Source organism: Osmerus eperlanus, chromosome 13, assembly GCF_963692335.1.
Source record: "Osmerus eperlanus chromosome 13, fOsmEpe2.1, whole genome shotgun sequence".
Classification (NCBI taxonomy): Eukaryota; Metazoa; Chordata; class Actinopteri; order Osmeriformes; family Osmeridae; genus Osmerus; species Osmerus eperlanus.
Genome location: NC_085030.1, coordinates 16,516,386 through 16,535,458, shown reverse-complemented (window position 1 = coordinate 16,535,458; position 19,073 = coordinate 16,516,386). Strand labels below are relative to the sequence as shown.

Below are 19,073 nucleotides of genomic sequence, written 5' to 3'. Positions count from 1 at the left end.
GAAAATGTATTTTATCCTTCATAAACCGGTACATTATATTTCCACTTCCCAAACCACAACGCTGTGACAGCACCTGGTGTCCTATGATTGAAGCAATGACTAGAAATGATCGTGACCCATCACCTTGTTCACTCACACATCAGAGACGGATTGAAAATGTCACACACATATCGAGTATTATATGTCTTATATGACTCGGACTTGTGTTTACTGAAAGGAAAATTATTTTGCAAAGGAAGATAGCTTATTATAGCTAATATAAAGGTGAATATTTGCAATCCAATATGTTTGGGTCAGTGCGTCGACACTGGCGAGCTGAAAAGCCGTTTTGTGTTGTTTGATGGTTCAGTTATCGGTAAATCTCGCCAGGTGGCGCTGCACAAGAGCACATCAATTGGACTACGGAAGTGGCTCGCAAAACATCGCTACGGCAACTAGGCAACATAATAACTACAACGCGACGAGTAAACTCGCATCGCCGAGAAAACTCAAAAGCGTTATCTGGACCAATCATGGTGCCTGACGCCAATTTCATTAAACGGAGAACACCAAATGGACGGTAGCCTACCCTCCGTCTCATCTCTCGCAAAATCATCTCGTAGTAGCCTAGCCTACTCCCCTGGAGTTGGAAATAGTTTGGAAGAGTCCACAATTACTGCTAGTTTTACACTAATGCCGTTCAGATTAGTATCAGTGAAATGCACACTTTGCTGTAACTCAATTAGCAATCCTATGGTGACAGCAACAATCACCCCACCCCTGCAAGTTGCACTCATGGTGATGTGTGATGTCTGGCCTGTTGTTCAAAGGGTGTAAGGTGAAGGAAGTCTCTACTCTTTAGTATCTCCATCAAAAGGGAATAACTGCATCCATTCCATGAATGCAAATGCATTGCAAATACTCTTATAACAACATTTTCAAATTATAAAACAAGATAGATATTGGATTAGTGAAGTATAACCTTGCATGGATTATTTTCAACTGAAAATGTTGCTTTGAGCATTGATTTATCTCTGGGAGAGAGAGGGGGAGAGAGAGGGAGGGGGGAGAGATGGGAGAGAGAGGGGGAGAGAGAGGGGGAGAGGTGGGAGAGAGGGGGAGAGAGAGGGGGAGAGTAGGGGGGGAGAGAGGAGGAGGTAGAGAGGGGGGGAGGGTAGTATAATGAAGCATAATGTGTCCCCAAATTATATTTCTCCCTTGTTCCCTCTTTTGGCCGTGTCTTTCACTGTGCCCACAGTGTGTGTGTGTGTGTGTGTGTGCCAGCCAGCATGTTTGTCAAAGTGTCTGTCTGTCTGTATCTTTATGTATGTATGTGTCTCACTGTGACTTATCTTTTAGTCTGTTGGTCTGGGTGTCTGGCCAACATACTGCAATAGGTATCACAACTGCCTAGATATGAGCCAATGTCTGTCCTCATCCACAATCAAAAGAACAAGTTTTGTAATAATCAAACATGGTGTCATCATAACAGGTATCAAACCACATGCATTGGCATTCGCATGACATTTCTTCTGTCATTCAAGGACAAGATTACAAACCCACCAGGTGGCTGGGAAATAGGGATGCATAGGGTACAGGATTACACTATCAGTCAAAGGTTAAATGGTTCTGTAATTGATTTTATTATGCTAGTTTTTTGATTGGCAGGTCCGCCGATGTTATTAGCAGGCCATAAACCAATCAGACGTGTCCACAACGTGTCATTAATGACTATGGGGTGTTAGCTGAAGGGCGGAGCTGAAAAGTTTCAGGCCAAATCTAGTGAGAGCACTTTTTACTCCAGTATCTAGGTGAAAGGTCGATATGGTTATGACAGAGCTCACACATCCAACATATCTAGTGGCAAGGTAAAACTACCTGAGCAAGTTCTGATGAGGCAACGTCCTATCACTTTAACACAAAACTAGCTTCTGAACAATACTGGGAAACACATTATTTACAACTAGGTGTCGTGTAGGCTACTTCGACAGGTCGAAAACAACAGCCTTCTGATCCAGAATATCAGCCGTCCTGAAAACGGACCAAAGGTTCACATGCCTAAAGCCTACAAAAGACAAGTACTAAAGCCTCCATGTATCGACATCAAAGTAAATGTTCACACTGGTTAGCAGGGGGTGCATTTCAGGGCCGGGCTGTATTGTGTCTAGCCAAGAAATGCACCCCCTGCTAACTCTGACTAGGAAAGGGCCACATGCATGAAACTTACTCTGGTTACTCATACTAGTCCCCTCAATGTAGAGTAAAAATCATTTGATTCTGGGATATACAGAACTGAAATTACATGGGGGGTACATTTCAGGGCTGGGCTGTATTGTGTCTTGCCAAGAAATGCACCCCCTGCTAACTCTGACTAGGAAAGTGCCACATGCATGAAACTTACTCTGGTTACTCATACTAGTCCCCTCAATGTAGAGTAAAAATAATTTGATGCAGGGATATACAGAACAGAAATTACACGGGGGGTGCATTTCAGGGCAGGGCTGTATTGTGTCTTGCCAAGAAATGAAGCGACAGCAAATAATCTTCGCACTCGATCAAATTCCAGATCCCTGCTTTTTCTAAATCTGTGTGTTTGGTCACCCAGTATTTAAACATCCCTGCTTGCAACACAAACCAGAAATTACTGGATCTGAAAGCTTTAGGACCCTGAAACCACCTCCTAAACGGAGAGGGCGTGTGTATAGCAACCGGCTCGAGTTGGAAGCCATATAGCCGGGCGTTCGCGTATAATTGCGAGCTACTGACAGCTACAAGAGCAATGCGAGACAAGGGGTGTAGCTGAGACAAAGCGGAACCGAGTTAAAAAAAATCACCTCATTAGAATATTATTTTGTATTAGTTTACAGGAAAGCACGCAGCTAACATGTCGGTGCTGGCTTTGCAAGAGTATGAATTTGAGAGACAGTTCAACGAGGACGAAGCCATCCGATGGATGCAAGAAAACTGGTACGTCCAATAAAGATATGAATGATCCTACTGTTAATGTAAGTTACGGATATATGTAGTTCGAACAATACATTTGCTTCATGTTCCCGGAAATAAAAGTCAGGTAAGAGCATCTGAATTAAAAATAGAAATCAATGAGGCTTCATCAAAGCTGCATGAATTCAGCCCGGATCCTAATACAATCCCTTCTTACATGCAAGATAACCTACTGTTCTCTTGTCATCCGCAAATACGAGGCTGTGCTCATCCGAATAAAACTACCCATGCAGTAGTTACAATGAAGCAAGGAAGTGTCCCTTGGTTAGCCGATTGAGCAATGCATTTTATTGTTAGCCTACATCTTGTTCTTTTAATCCATTCGGTTTAACATGATAGGGTGGTTCTCAGTTAATCAGGAAAATATGCCCTACAGGTTTCAAAGATGTGAGTTTATCTTTGGCATAACTGATTGTCAGATCATCAAGGTGGTGTTGGAGGATAGGCTTGTCAACAGTTATATGTCTCCGTGATGACGAGAGAATTTCTTGCGTTCATCTATGCCCACAGGGCCGTATGGTTACTGTTATGAATGAAGCGGAACATTGGCAGGCACTGACAACCATTGGTGTGCATCTTGTCAATCGTCTGTTGTGTTCCAAGAAGTCATTAAGGCCACACAAAACCTGCCGTAAATAGTCACAGACGTCTTCCGAGATAAACCACGATGACAAAATGAAAAACTTACCAAGTCGGTCGCTATCTGTCAATGTCCTTATTATCATCAGCCGTAGCTTAGAGAGGTTGTCACTTTATAGTTTCCGGAAACTGCTTAAAACGGTGACTTCGTTACTTAAACTAAGTTTGTCATCACGACAAGCATAGGCCTAAGACACTGACCATCGACTCTTTTATTTATTCTACTGATGATAAACAACGTCTGTCAGTGATGGCCTACAACGGTGGTTTTGTAACACCCATCTCTTTGTCAAGAGATTGAGAAGATGAAACGTGCTTTTTGGACTAATTTCTTTTGGACAGTATAATCACTGTCCACCATATATCTACATTAAATAATGGGGTTCTCAATTGTCCTGTAGGAAAGAACTTGAACTTAAAGTAGGTTAATTATCCATGTATAGCCTATAGCAGGCGATTTTATGCAAAGCGACAAACAGGAATATTGAGAGCAACGTCTTTATCTGCGGTCAAATGCTCGACCACTGAGCGATACCTATCTCTAGTAGAATGTTGTTTCGTGTTAACCAACCATACTTTTTATCTTTTGACGCGCTGGACCGCGTGGAAGCTTTTTGCGGGAGCTGTCCATATCTTGGTACTGACCACTGACCAATCAAATTTATCTTATGATGTCTGCTGACAGAGCTTTAGCCAATCACAGTGCAGTTGACCTGTGCCGTGGACTCGCCTTGGCAGCGTGGAATGTTAGACGCAACTCACGCCTTTAAAGGGAGGAATTACCACCACAAGTTCATTTTTCCTTGTTTTGAACTAATAATTTAGGCAATTTAAAGATTTACTCTAAAGTAATTGATCACTGAGTGCATTTGAATCAAGATAGACGAGTAAGGCATGTTTTAAATACCAAATATCAAGAAGAAATAATTGTACACATATTTGTATGTATTTTTGAACCGTGGACCAAAGTCAGCTTACTTTCTTCAATTTATACATCTTTGACATAGTTTTTACCACACAAGACAACGTGTTTGTCCACAAATTTTTGTGAGTCAAACTGTGTCGTGTATTGTGGAATTCATTTCAGTGAGCGATTGCCTCTGTAGCTGTCAGTTGCCCTCAAATAGAGACAGAAAAGTGCATCTGAGTTGAACAAAGGACAAACCTGAAGACACTGAAGTCAGGTGATAAACTGTACTGGGTTGAGAAGTAACGATTGAAACAACATCATGGCAACCACCTATTTTCTAACAGGCTTTTAATGCAGAGATCTTTAGAAGTGTTAGTACCATAGTTGAAATAATTTAGATGTTTTGTCCTTTTTCTAAATAAACCAACTGTGATGTGGTTTACCGACTTCAGTCAGTGTTTCTTTGGTAAATCGGTTCTAGCCTGTCGAGACTCGAGGATGAATATTGTGTAGATTGTAGCTATGGCCTCAAGCGAGGGACCAGTGTGTTTACCAAAAAATAATAATAATTTGCTTCCCAAGGTACGCTCTTGCTTTGAGGTGAGTGTTACAAGCTGGGGTTGCACCACTGGTGTTTTTTTCACTGGTGGCTCCAGGCAAAACCATGAAACCGGTCAACATTGTACCGTAAAGCTCTTTATTTTCCATATAGTAAATCATATAGTGGCCCTTATGCACCCATTACAAAAAGCATAATGAAGGAGATGCTTGATTAGGGAATAGGCGATGCTCACAGCAACGTCATCGTAACCTACATCATCGTCCCAAGGAGCCAACTCCCTGTCTTGTCCCCAGACCCTAAGGAAGGTGACACTAGAGACATCGGGAACGTTTTTTAAGTGTGTGTGTGTGTGTATACACACACCCGAGGGCATGCAAATCTTAATATACAACTAGGGCATGTTATTGTGTACCCATTACAGTTTATGCTACTGGCTAGCTGCCTTTGCATTGAAGTAAGATTGGGTCTCGGTGTCCCAGACAACTTTCTGGCCTCCCGCCACAAAGATACAAATACTTAACCTGCTGAGTCATGCTCTGTTTCCAGTGGCATCACCATGGCACAGGGTCAAGGTGGTTGCTTTGATTCTGTTACACCTCAACAAGACCGCCCACTGATACACGAGACTTGTGGGTCACTGTCTTTCGTTCTGCAAAAGATCCCAGACAACTCATGCAGTTCCACGGCTGGGGTTTTCTTGTGACAGTGGATACTACGTTGAAACGCATATTACATTTACATTTAGTCATTTAGCAGACGCTCTTATCCAGAGCGACTTACAGTAAGTACAGGGACATTCCCCCCGAGGCAAGTAGGGCCCAAGGACACAACGTAATTTGCACGGCTGGGAATCAAACCGTCAATCTTCTGATTAATAGCGATTCCCTAACCGCTCAGCCATCTGACTCCATATTATTGTTGTTATTACTATCGATCCCTGTCCTCATCCGGAGAGTAGACGGCTCACACAGTAAGATGACTCTTGTCTTCTCCAGTGTCCCATTACAGCTCCAGTCCTCCTCCTCTGTTCCACGGCTTTGTTTCCCTGCCAGCTACAGCCTGCTGTCTGTCTTACCAGGGATGTGGGTCACACACACAGGCATCCTGTGTTTGCATTTAATAACAATGTTGATACACTGTTAGACCTTTTCAACCACGTGTTTCCATACAGCTGTTCCCTCTGTTGTAAAATATCAACACTCTTGTTGTAGCTATCCGAAAAAGGTTCGAATCTTCCCCGTAACTCTGAAGGTTCCACTGGGCCAAGTCGGCCCTCGTGATGTACACTTTTTGCAGTGATGGATCTCCATGCTGCCTTTTGGAGATGTACAGGAAGTGGTGATTGTGATAGTAGTGATCCAGACTGCTTCCACCTGGAGCGACACTCATTCTGGCTGTCGAGTTGCCCTGCTTCTCTGGCACGATTAACGTAATAAACATTAATATTATTTAGCAGACGCTTTCATCCGAAGAGACGTACATAAGGGGATTTGAACCTGCAACCCCTTGAACTGCAATTAAATGCTCCAGCACTGGGATGTAGCTTGGAGTCAAGGTATTACAGGAGCAAACTCTCTTTTAAAATGCCAATGTGTTGGATCTTATCTTGACTGGCACAGCACAGCCAGGGATGTTAAACATGCATAGGAAAAAGAACATTGGGTGCAATAGTGTCAAGATATTATTTCACGTTTCATGTCACTTAAGGACTGGGAACTTATTAGAACGTACCTTCATGACATACACTGCAATTTATAGCCTCTCTCTGCATCTCTAAATGTATATCTCAAGAGGCTCTTAGCCTACATCAATCAGTTGTATGCAAAATTGTGTTCTATGGTCCATCTATAGTACGTTTTAAATTGAATGATGAAAATGTATATATGTTAGCTACTAATATATCTTTTTATTAACCAATGTATACTAATGTAAACTACTGTATTGGACTTAAGGCTGGTCCTTCCGGAGGCTGTGTCTTATTTATATCTTACATTTACATTTAGTCATTTAGCAGACGCTCTTATCCAGAGTGACTTACAGTAAGTACAGGGACATTCCCCCGAGGCAAGTAGGGTGAAGTGCCTTGCCCAAGGACACAACGTCATTTTGCACGGCCGGGAATCGAACTGGCAACCTTCAGATTACCAGCCCGATTCCCTAACCGCTCAGCCACCTGACTCCCTTCTTATCTTATTTATATCTCCCCCTCGTCTAGTAGTTTCCTCCCCAGTCTAAAGTTTGGTCGGTGTAGCAGGTTACTCTGAGAGTAAGTGGACCCTGCTGTGTGTAACTGTGTAGTCTCCTGGCCGCACCGAAGCACCAGGGGACAAAACCGCTCACCCTAAACCCAGGGCAGCTCCAGACACACACGGACACACACACACAGACACAAGCACACACACACAGACACAAGCACACACACAAACACATACACAGACACAAGCACACAAGGACACACACACAGACACAAGCACACACACAAACACACACACAGACACAAGCACACACGGACACAAGCACACACATGGATACAAGTACACACACACACACAAGCACACATACATAGATGCAAGCACACTAATGCACACACACACATAGCCTCATCCTCACACTACAAAGTCAGGGTTACGTAATGGGTGAAGTCTCCTGCTCCAACTAATAGAGATCCAAGTTACACAGCAGGTTAGCCAGCAGCTTTATCCAGCACAGACAGTGGGGGAGGGGCAGGGCAGGGCAGGGGGATCAGCCTCTAATGCTGCCACTAAGTGGTTCCCTCACCCACTGGAAGGTCCTCAGCACCTCCTCCTCACAGAGAGGACTGCAGGAGTGTCCCCCTTCATGAGGAGCTTCAGTAAAGGTTGTCTCCTCGTCTGTGATGAACGACCAGGCTGAGGGTTACGGCTGAATGAGGGCTCGGGAGGGACATGGTAGGGTTAGGGTTGAGGTAGAGATATGGTTAGGGTTCGGACTGTGGTAAGATAGTGTTAGGACTATTGTATCTCATCTGTAAGGTTTAAGGTAAGGAAGGGTAGTGTTAATAGTAGGGTTAGCCTTAACTTTAGCAGTATTCTTTTCACGCAGGTAAAGAGTAGGTTGTTTTACAGTAACAGGCTCATATTCCCCAGTCTCCCTGCCTTGATTATAAATCATGTCCTTTTAAACGTGGACCCAGCTCACAGTGTTTGGCAGGATGGCCTGATGCACGATGCAGACACATTACAGAGAGGGGAAACCCAGACACGGGCTCGCTCGCCCAATCACCAAGCATTAGATCAGCTCTGGTGTTTGCTTAGCTTCATCCCTGTAGTTTTAGCCCTGACTCTTCGTTCCCTGCCCAGAGTCTCACCCCAGATAAGCACTAGCATGAGAGCTGACAGGAAGGCTATTGGTGCCCGCAAACCGGCAAAGTAGAACCTCTCTTAGTACTTGAGTTGTCTGGTTCCTTTTGTGTGTACTGTCCACAGCAGGAATCACCTTTTCTGGCTTTTTAAATTGGAATTTTCAGTTGGGTTGTGCAAAATGTGCAGATTTGTTTTTGGAGCAAATCACAACTGGGAGACTTAGAAGGCGGGGAGGAGGAAGTATTTGCTGAATCTGTCAACTGCATTACAAACAGCAGCTTTAACCTACAGTATTGATGCTGTATCAGCTCTGTTACACAGAAATGTCTCTCTTGCTCTGCCCCTTTCAGTCCTGCCAGTCATGAAACAGGATGATGTCACAGTGCCCAGCTTCAGTCTTTCCTGTTTGTTTTCCAAATTAAACTTGGGAGACCGCTTGACTGCAAAGAAAGTAATCATCTAAATATATCCTGTCTCAAATAGCTTTTCGTTTCCTTACTGTCTATGGGGAGTAAAAAAACAAAAACATTTGAATACTGCGAACAAAAGAAACAACTGTCAACAAATCCAGACTAACACATTTAGGTTGCTGCTAATGAGATGCACAATCCCGATGGCAGGTAGACTCAGTTCTCCTGAATGGATATTTTAAGGATTGTGTCACTGTGATGTCAGTGATCCAAGACGATTCATCTTATGCATTTTTCACACCAGGAACCATGGTTTTACTAAGGTATTTTTAAAGTGTCTATGCCCTTGATTTGACCCATTTATACTGAATCTACTACACAAATGAGGCCATACTTGATCTATGGCCAGGGACAACGTCTACTGAAAGTCACCATGGATGTTTGGACAGAAGGAGCCGCAGAGTCTTTCTACAAACCTGTGAAAACTTATGGTTGTTAGTCTAGTGGAAGTCCTGTTGGTGTACAGTTATACAGCATCTACCATGCTGAACGTGGTAAAGCTTGAGGAACAGAAACAGCCGCTACTCCAGCTGAACCTCCGACTCTTAATCCTCTCGCCACAGTGAAGATACTGGAAAGAGCGGAGAGATGATGTGAATTGACACTGACGTGTCAAATGCATTCCTGCTACTGGAAGCCGAGAGTAGCCCACAGCTGGCTCTGCAAAGGCAGCCCTCCGCTGGGTCTGTCAGCGTTGACCGTGCCCCAGGTTTGCTTTGACCGTAGAGAGGCGTTTGGTCCTCTTTGGTCGGCCACTCATCATGAATTATGGCAGATAATCTACGGTGCTCCTCTGTGTCCGTAACCCAACAGGGAGTAGCAAACTATCATTATTTTATGTTCGAGTAGGATTAATAATCATGTACTCTGACCCTTAGTTGATTTCTGACTATTTGTATCCACTGTTGTTGGGCTAAACAATGTGAAATCATTATTGTGGCCACTGATCGACATGACCTTTGACCTTCTTAGCTCTGAAGATAGGGTGTGAGGAATTCTGGGATTGCTGCTCATCAGGAATCCGCTTGTCTTTGCCTGGCTGGGTAGCCTACAGCGCTGCATGTCTCCATTCTTCTCCTCTGCTTGTTTAGCATGGCAAACAACGATGTCATTCTGCCCTCCCAACCCGGTTGTCGTTGTGTGAAAGCAGCTTATTTTGACTTTGACTGTACTGCTTTGTCCTTTGTGCTACGGAGGTGGCTTAAATCAGTTCACAAGCCGGCAGCAAGCACAGATGGATGGCATGTTCTGTCACTAGGGGACAAAGAACGTCCTTTGTCAACGACCGAAGATGCCCTCTCAGGACATTTGAACAGCATTAATGGTATGGAAGTAGAAAAGTGTCATGCCACCAAAGAAATTATTCCAGCAAAGTATAACACTCTACTATTTTCTAAGTCTAATTAAGACCCCTAACACCTTGACACAGAGAAACAGAACAGCTCCATCATTCTGCATAAGCTGTGAGGAGATATTAATGTTGTTATGGGGGCAAAATCCTTTTCTCTAGTCATTTATGGTACTATCATACTATCGATGGCACTATAACATGGTTCTAAAGTAGCTCCTTGAACACTGTGACAAAATAAAGACGATGATTCACCTTTTTTTGCTGTTTGTCCTTTCCACACAAAAAAGTACACTCTACTTGAGCCACCTAGTCAGCGAAATAAAGCAAGAAATAGTGCTGTTTCACCATATGGAGCTGAGGGTGCAGAACTGATGTGAAACTGATGTATTTATGTTTTCCAGACTCCAGGGAATCTAGCTAACATATGGGTCTGGCTTTCTCACGGTTTCTAGTGAATAAAATGTCAGAAAATGCTCGAACATGTGAAATCTTTCAGAGAGGGGTAGTTTACTGCAAATGATCCATTAGACTAGCCTGGAAACCAGACCAATCTGCAAGGTCATGGTTTATTTGCTCTGGACTCCCTCCCATTCAAACTGATTTCCCACCGACATGAAAAGTGCCGGGCCAACCACAACCGTTTATCTGGGGTAAAGGGGTGGGTTTAATTAACATGCATATACAGAGTCATTTAGTCCATTTCTTTTTTTCATTTCTTATTTTAATTATATTTTTGACCTGATGCAGAACTGATAATATCAGCATCTGAATGAATGTTGTAATCTGGAAATCCTAGAATTCACCACTTACTCTCCATTGTTATAATTGCTTCTTTGGGAATGTGATTGATGAAACATGTTCACCCTCCCCACTTTCAGCCCCCCTCCTCCTACCCAGAATCCAGTTCATCCAGTCAGACCACTTCCTGTTTATGCTGAGCTGCAAATATTTTGTAGATGATGAAAGGCCAGGTGGGGTTCCAGATCGCGTCCTGAACTCCACGTGGGGTTGCATGGCCGTCGCCTCTGATAATTTAATGTAATTATGATGACACGTGCTCACACGTACACGCACGCAGAAAGTTTTGATACCAGAAGGAAAGAGGATGAATCAGAGGTTTTAACTGGGAGGATCAAGTTGATGCAAACTGAAGTTCCACTGTGCTCCGAGGTCTAACATTATATCAACCATCTATCAATAATGTCAGCAATATTTCCTCATTTCAGTTTTTGTTTAAATCCCCTCAGATGACAAGGTAATGGCTGATCCACCGATTGTGATAAACAGAAGCACATAGGAAATCCAATTTCTTCCACCCCCCCCCCCCACCCCCCCACACAGCCCTCGTCAGTGACGTGAACCCCTCGGTCTGTTCTGTGTTCACAGGAAGAAGTCCTTCCTGTTCTCGGCGCTCTACGCCGCCTGCATACTCGGTGGACGTCATGTCATGAAGCAGAGAGAGAAGTTTGAGCTGAGGAAGCCACTGGTGCTCTGGTCTCTCACCCTCGCTGTCTTCAGGTAAACACCTCGCACAGACACAAACACCATCACATCCAGTCAGTATTTATTTTGCACTTGTTTGTATTGTGCACAACTTTTTTTTTAAAGGTTGTTTTTACCTCGATTTGCTCAGTCTAGTTGCGCTTGTTTTCAGATTCCTTGTATGTGTGCGCATACTTGGCCAGTTAAGATGATTCTGATCTGACCTCAAACCCCTCAAATCAAGATATCCTTGTCCTGCCTGCATCAAAGCGGGAGCGTTGGGAATCTGTTTTGAACCGGTGAAGATTAAGAGTTGATCCACAGCAGTCAGTGCTGCTGATGGAAACATGTCCAGTCCCCCGTCCCTGTGTCCAGGTGTTCTGACTGTGTTTCTGCCTCTGTCTTGCTGCAGTATATTTGTCCCTGTGTCCAGGTGTTCTGACTGTGTTTCTGCCTCTGTCTTGCTGCAGTATATTTGTCCCTGTGTCCAGGTGTTCTGACTGTGTTTCTGCCTCTGTCTTGCTGCAGTATATTTGTCCCTGTGTCCAGGTGTTCTGACTGTGTTTCTGCCTCTGTCTTGCTGCAGTATATTTGTCCCTGTGTCCAGGTGTTCTGACTGTGTTTCTGCCTCTGTCTTGCTGCAGTATATTTGTCCCTGTGTCCAGGTGTTCTGACTGTGTTTCTGCCTCTGTCTTGCTGCAGTATATTTGTCCCTGTGTCCAGGTGTTCTGACTGTGTTTCTGCCTCTGTCTTGCTGCAGTATATTTGGCGCCGTACGAACAGGGAGCTACATGACGTACATCCTGATGACCAAAGGGCTCAAGCAGTCTGTGTGCGACCAGAGTTTCTACAACGGGCCGGTCAGCAAGTTCTGGGCGTATGCTTTTGTTCTCAGTAAAGCACCAGAACTGGGTAAGGAGATCAGACACACCGGATGTTATTTTTGTTTTTGTTTGTTTGTTTGCCTTTATCAAACTGGGGGGGTGGGGGGTGGTGTCGTTTTCAAGAGAGGTTACCTGTAACCATAGCAACATCTAAGCGTATCAGGAACATCGTGTTAGCTACACCTATTAAATAATTACGCAGCGTACGTGATGAGCCTGTAACGTATGCGAAAATACAGACAGTTAAAACCTCAATACCGATCAGCAATCTCATTACCCAAAGTCTGAGATAATCCCCTTAAAATGCCTTTGGAGACGTGAGATGTCACATTAGAAATGTCACACTCTGTTACAGAGTACGACAGACACGTTACCCCGTCTTCTCTGGCCTGTGACGTCTGCACTCGTCTGCTCTCGTCCCCGGCCGGGCCCCTGCTTACTGGCCCTCGCCTCTTTCCCAATGTCTGTTTTTTTTTGTGTGTGTGTCTGAGAATCCATTTTCTGCCCTTGTGGTCCTTTTGTGGCCCTATTGTGTTTGCCCAGCTCTGCGGTTACTGGGTCTCCACACCCTGTCAGGTCAGAGTACGAGCCCAGAGCAGGAGTGCCCCGTCTGGGGGAGTGGGGAGGGGAGGTGGGGGCTCTGGCTGGGTGACTTCCAGAGGCTGCTGGTCCGTGACTGACTCTCTGACACCTGCAAATCAAACATGGCCACAGTTAGCCCCCGCGCTGCTCACGGTCGCCGTGGGTGACGGACACAGGTTTAGGAGCAGTGTACACACTCACTCATACACACTCACCCTCACTCATACACACACACACACTTAAACACATGAACACAGGCCCCACACTTACCATAATTTATCGTTATCCAAGCAGTCTCTTGCAATGGAATATTTGTCTGTGTATGTCTCTCATTATAACCTCTCCTCCTCCCTCCCCTCCCCTCCCTCCTTCCCCCCTCCAGGAGACACCATGTTCATCGTGCTGAGGAAGCAGAAGCTCATCTTCCTCCACTGGTACCACCACATCACGGTGCTGTTGTACTCCTGGTATTCCTACAAGGACATGGTGGCCGGTGGCGGCTGGTTCATGACCATGAACTACCTGGTCCACGCGGTCATGTACTCCTACTACGCCCTGCGAGCCGCCGGATTCAAGGTCTCGCGCAAGTTTGCCATGTTCATAACCATCACCCAGATCACGCAGATGCTGGTGGGCTGCGTGGTCAACTATCTGGTGTACGCCTGGATGCAGCAAGGCCAGGAGTGTCCGTCGCACGTGCAGAACATCGTGTGGTCCTCGCTCATGTACCTCAGTTACTTCATACTCTTCGTCCAGTTCTTCATCGAGGCCTACTTCAGCAAGACCAAAGCAGCCGCTGCCGCCAGAAAGACCCAGTAAACACTGTGGGGAGGAAGACGAGGGTCTTGGAAGGGGAGGAGGGGGGGTGAAGACCGATGACGGGAGGGAGGGAGGCAAGGGGGGGGGGGGGGCAGAGTGTCGTTTGATGGACGAGCAAAGAGGAGGAGGGGGGGAGGTAGCAGGGGGTCGTTCGAGGGAGGGAGGGGGTGGCGGTGAAGCAGTTGTTTCAGGAAGGAGGCTGCGGTGCTTTGAGCGCGAGAATTCTGCTAACGCAACAACGCACGTGTCTTCTGTCACATCACTACCGAGGAGCACAGAGGCGGTACCATGGCAACAGGCAGTCAATGAGCCCCTTGCCTGTACGTTTCCAAGCCCCCCCTCCTCCACTTTATTTGCCATATTTATGAATATGAACGAGCGAAGGGACGTTTGAATGACCAGACACAGGAACTACAGCTATTCGTTTACTTGATACGTAGAGAATTAATCGGTACTTATGAAGGTGGGTGGATTCAATGTTGGACTGACACCATGTAAGTGTTTCGTCAGTGTCTTTACTCATTGCTGTTTGTCGTCTGGTTTTGAAATGTTCTATTATTTTATGACAGTGGCGTGTGAGAGTGAAAGGTATGGCTTTTGTTCGATTGCTGCTGTGTGTTGGTGGGTGATTATATACAGTTGGGAATGAATGACTGTATTTCTGTAGGCCTATCCTGCACTGTAAACACAATATTTTCGGTGACTCTTTACTTGAAATGAGGGTCTTCACATGGGGGTCTTCATGACACTTTTATGAAACTATTCATTACACCTTCATGTGTGTTGATGTATCATTTAAAACAACTTTCATAACGTTACCGTCATGTTGTTTAAAGCAGATTTTCCAAATAAAAGTTTGTGCAAAAATCCTCAAAAGTCACGGCTTCGAAAAAGTATCAATATATGCAGAATGAATTCGCCATGGAGATTATATTATACGCTCATTACATTATACGCTCAGACACAAAGGTGTAAAATGGTTAAATTAAGGTGTTATAAATCCATATGAAGACCTTAATATAAGTAAAGTATAACCCAACTTTCTCAGGACTTAGGTTTGTTTTTCTTTCATATAATGCATATCAAGGAAAGAATAGACAGGTTAACATTACAACTAGGTTACAAAATGCATCCTAAAATGTCTTAGTTGTGCTTAGTTGAATAAAGACCATTGGAGGAATAAGAGTCATGTGATCATCCTGTAAGAGTGGCATGCTGGGAAACTGAGTCTCACCCTGAGTCTCACCTGTAACGACCTCTCAAAAGCACCGACCACACCGGAGAGTGTGCTACCATCAATTTCCAAAGACTGCATTAAAGAACACGTCTCGCAACGTCATTTTTAGGACCAGACTGTTGTTGGAAGTTTAACTGAACTGAAAGAATCCCATTAATATTAAGATAAAAAATTATAATAAGATAAAACATGCAATTGTCAAAATACACTGTAATGACTTCAAATAACCTGTATTGATTAATGGTGTCTGTTGTGCTATTGTGCATCTGCACTGTATCAATGTAAACCATTGTTTCTGAGAATCTTAACGTATGAAACCGAGTGTCCTTCTCCTTATGGTGTTGTGAGTTTTTATTTTGGTCTCGAACATGTGTACCCTGGCGTTAGGCTACACATTTTATTAATCCCTCTCTCTTATGTATCCGTCTCTCATAAATTTCATCCGGTAAATGGTATTTAGGTCAGGTAATAGACAGATGTTCTGAGAGGTGTTTACGTGTGTCTGTGTGTGCGATAAAAAAAAAATAGAAAGGGGAGTTAAACCTAGTTTAGACTTTTGTTTTTCGTGTTGTGTTTTTCTACAAGGTGCTAAACTGGTTAAGTTGCATGCGAGGACATTCTAAGTATGCCACATAACCCGTTTTAATTTAAAGAGCACAAATTCCACCTGCTGGTTTCGACTGAGATTGTCAAGCCATCACAGCGTGGGAGTTAAAACAACATGTCTTACCTTACCATGGTGTTTGAGAAATGTTGAGCTACATTACAAGTGCCATTCCTCTTCATTACAGCGAACAATGGTCTTCATAACGAAATACATTGGTATTGTTGAAAAGGACTACTAATTAACAACGCAATGTAAAAACAATTTACATGTCAATCTAAAAGCAACATAACTTTGCAACAGTTAATTGGCAATGACAACAAATCTGTAATGTGCTCCTTAAGAATGCACCAGGTCAGACTTCACTTTGGCCAATCACACAGCACAACGCTTGTTATTGACTACTATCACAGGAAGTACGAGATGAAGAGGAAATGTAAACATACTTTGCTGATTATAAAATCTGTAGGCCTACATGACCCATAGCCAAAATGACAAGCATACATTTTAAAATAAATAAAATCCAATCACTTTTCCGATATCTTCTGTAGGATAGCCTATCAACAAATTTAAAGAATTTTTTCAGATAAGGTAAGTGCAGATAGGTTACATGTGGATGATCAAAATTTGTTAAGTTTTAAGTCTTTCTAACGGTTGAGCTGGATAGCAATTCCTGATATCAGTCAAGGAAAACGAATCCAAAGATCTGTCAACAGTTAGGCCTGCTCATCAGCTACCCATGATTACCCACGTTATATTGCACGTTCCTCGTGTGCGCTCATAAAACTGAAAGACCTTCTCGTTTTTCTATCTTTTCTAATCTACAAAATACACTCACACTCCTGGCTGTGAAGGTTTAACAACTGTTTCTAGCTGCGGTGGCTATCACAGTTAGCATGACAAATCTAGGCCCAATAGTAGGCAATATGAATACTGTCAAGGTGGTTATGTGTAACCTACCATTTCCTTATTAGACACTTTTCCCACTACAGTAATACTCCGTCAGTATAAAAAGATAAAAATGGCGCCATGGATGACACAAACTCTCATATTTCCATCGGTGTGACGCTTCCACTGCAAGTCTGCAGAGCTGCCAGTCGCTTTGCATAATCAAAAGACAATTCTGCACGGATTTGCTTCCGAGATCGGCCAAACATGCCGCTTAGATGCATCACTTTGTATCGTGTTCATCCAAGCATAAAATATTGAATGTATGTACGAGAGAGTGTAGGTTAACCGAGGTGAATTGGTTTAACTCACTCAGTACTGGCCACCCGCGCCAACGAAGAGCTAGTTTTTCAGCTGGTTGAAACGGTGTTGGCTCTAGACCTAGTCGCATTTGCTAATCAGAGTCCCAAGTTAGTGACTGATGAGCGACGTGGCTAAACCTGTCACGAACAATAACCTCGGTGGAATTTTCATAACAGTTCATCGTTTGTGCATGGGGGTTCTAAATTATTTCCTCTTCCATGGTAAAGGCACGTCAGGCCTATGTAACATCACACATTGACAATTCAACGTCACTAAAGGTATCAATCCATTACACATGATATATTTAATTTCGTACATTAAATTAGTTGAAAACATGAAACATGGTAGGCCTACCAAACATGGCAGAAACGGGGTCAAACGCGTTGAAGATTGAGTGTGCGTTTGAGCAACGTCTAACATGCGTTAATACCTTCTGGCTATAGCATGAAACAGATTATTACAATAGGCAGCCACGTTACCCTCAACTTTTCATAGTATTGTGTGGGTTAGTGTAGTGTGCATTATCTTTTTATTCTATGATGCGTTCCGCGTTTTTCCATTTTAATCGTAGGTCTATATTTTACACGCGCCCATAAAATAAAAACTAAAATCAAATGTGTGCAAGTCACTCATTTATGTTAGACTTGAACTCGTGACCTTAACATTGTTTGTATGTTACGCTAAAACTCATGAATTCATGGACCTTACAAATGACACACCCGTCAGCACAAGCACGATATAGGCCTACTATATGTTCATGATTTCAAATGTGTGGACCAACTGTGAAAGTGAGGAATATAGAGGTTAGTCTTACTCGAGAGCAGGAGCTGGTGGAGAAGGGTGAGACCGGCTAAAGACACGTTTGTTGTCTACCGGCGCCATCTGCTGAACTGAAGAGGCACTATCTCAGTCATGACAACGCTGACGCCGTGGAGAAAATTACCTCAACCGAATGCGTAGATAAATGTTTAGATGAATGTTTTCAGGACTCTACATAAAAAAAACATTATGCAACAGCAGTGTCCGTATCATTAATTTCTATACTGTTAACATTCCTGCAGTTCATTCAGCTACATAAACACGAGCAAATAATTTCCACAACTGTGAGACATTCTACGGTATCAAATTTATTGCAATAAACATACATAGTACAATCCCAATTATGTATAATATTTAAATTAGTAATATTAATGTTTATATATATTGTTTTACGTAGCTTACTACACCTCCTGTATCAAGTTCCTGTAATGCGCATGATTAGTGTTGCGTGCGTACATCTGTGCTCGAAAATGTTAGCTTTTTCTTTCTTTCTGTTCGCTTTTACATTGATCGCCACTTAAAGTCCCATTGTTGCAGGACACTGCAAATAAGGGCGCCAGGTTGCTGGCTTAGCACAAAGTTCCTTTTAAGCCCCGCGCAACACGGCACCACCACAAGAGTAGAAAGGTGAGCAATGCACTCTGAGAAACCCGGTGCTTCGGGCATGTCTTCATGTCTAAATACATGTATTAAACCCCTCCTCCCACTTCTAAATTTGCCCAAAGCCCTGCAAAACAGCCCCAACTGTTTCAGGTCAGCAGCCACACAGTGACCTGAAGGATCAGAGCAAAGCCTTTGAGTGGGTAGCTAATGCTTTATTTAGGCCCCTTCATCTGTGGGCTTTTAGGAAGACAGGGCGAGGCCGGGCGCAATGGGCCAACCGCGTCCACCCCACTGACACGAGGGATGGGCTAATTTCCTGGAAGAAAAAAAGAAAAAAAAACTACATTTTGTTGGGTATCTTTATTTAGATTTTTCTCCAGCTTTCAACTCATCCCCGAAGTTTCTGGTGCTCTTCATTTGCACCCTCTACCCTTCTGCCTTTCTCTCTCCAGTTTCCATTATTTCTCTTTCTCCCTCTCTCTTTCTGTATCTCACACCATCTCTCCTCTTCTCTGTCTCTCATTCTTTCTGTATCTC

General features: G+C 43.8%; 1 protein-coding gene across 1 annotated transcript; it reads left to right on the top strand.

The window, feature by feature from the left end:
- Positions 1 to 2,716: 2,716 nt before the first annotated feature.
- elovl6 (ELOVL fatty acid elongase 6) lies at positions 2,717 to 14,084 on the top strand. The gene is made up of 4 exons (XM_062476195.1): positions 2,717 to 2,946; positions 11,642 to 11,773; positions 12,498 to 12,649; positions 13,586 to 14,084. The coding sequence occupies exons 1-4, from the start codon at positions 2,864 to 2,866 to the stop codon at positions 14,020 to 14,022; spliced, it is 804 nt and encodes a 267-aa protein (XP_062332179.1). The 5' UTR covers positions 2,717 to 2,863; the 3' UTR covers positions 14,023 to 14,084.
- The last annotated feature ends 4,989 nt before the right edge of the window (positions 14,085 to 19,073 follow it).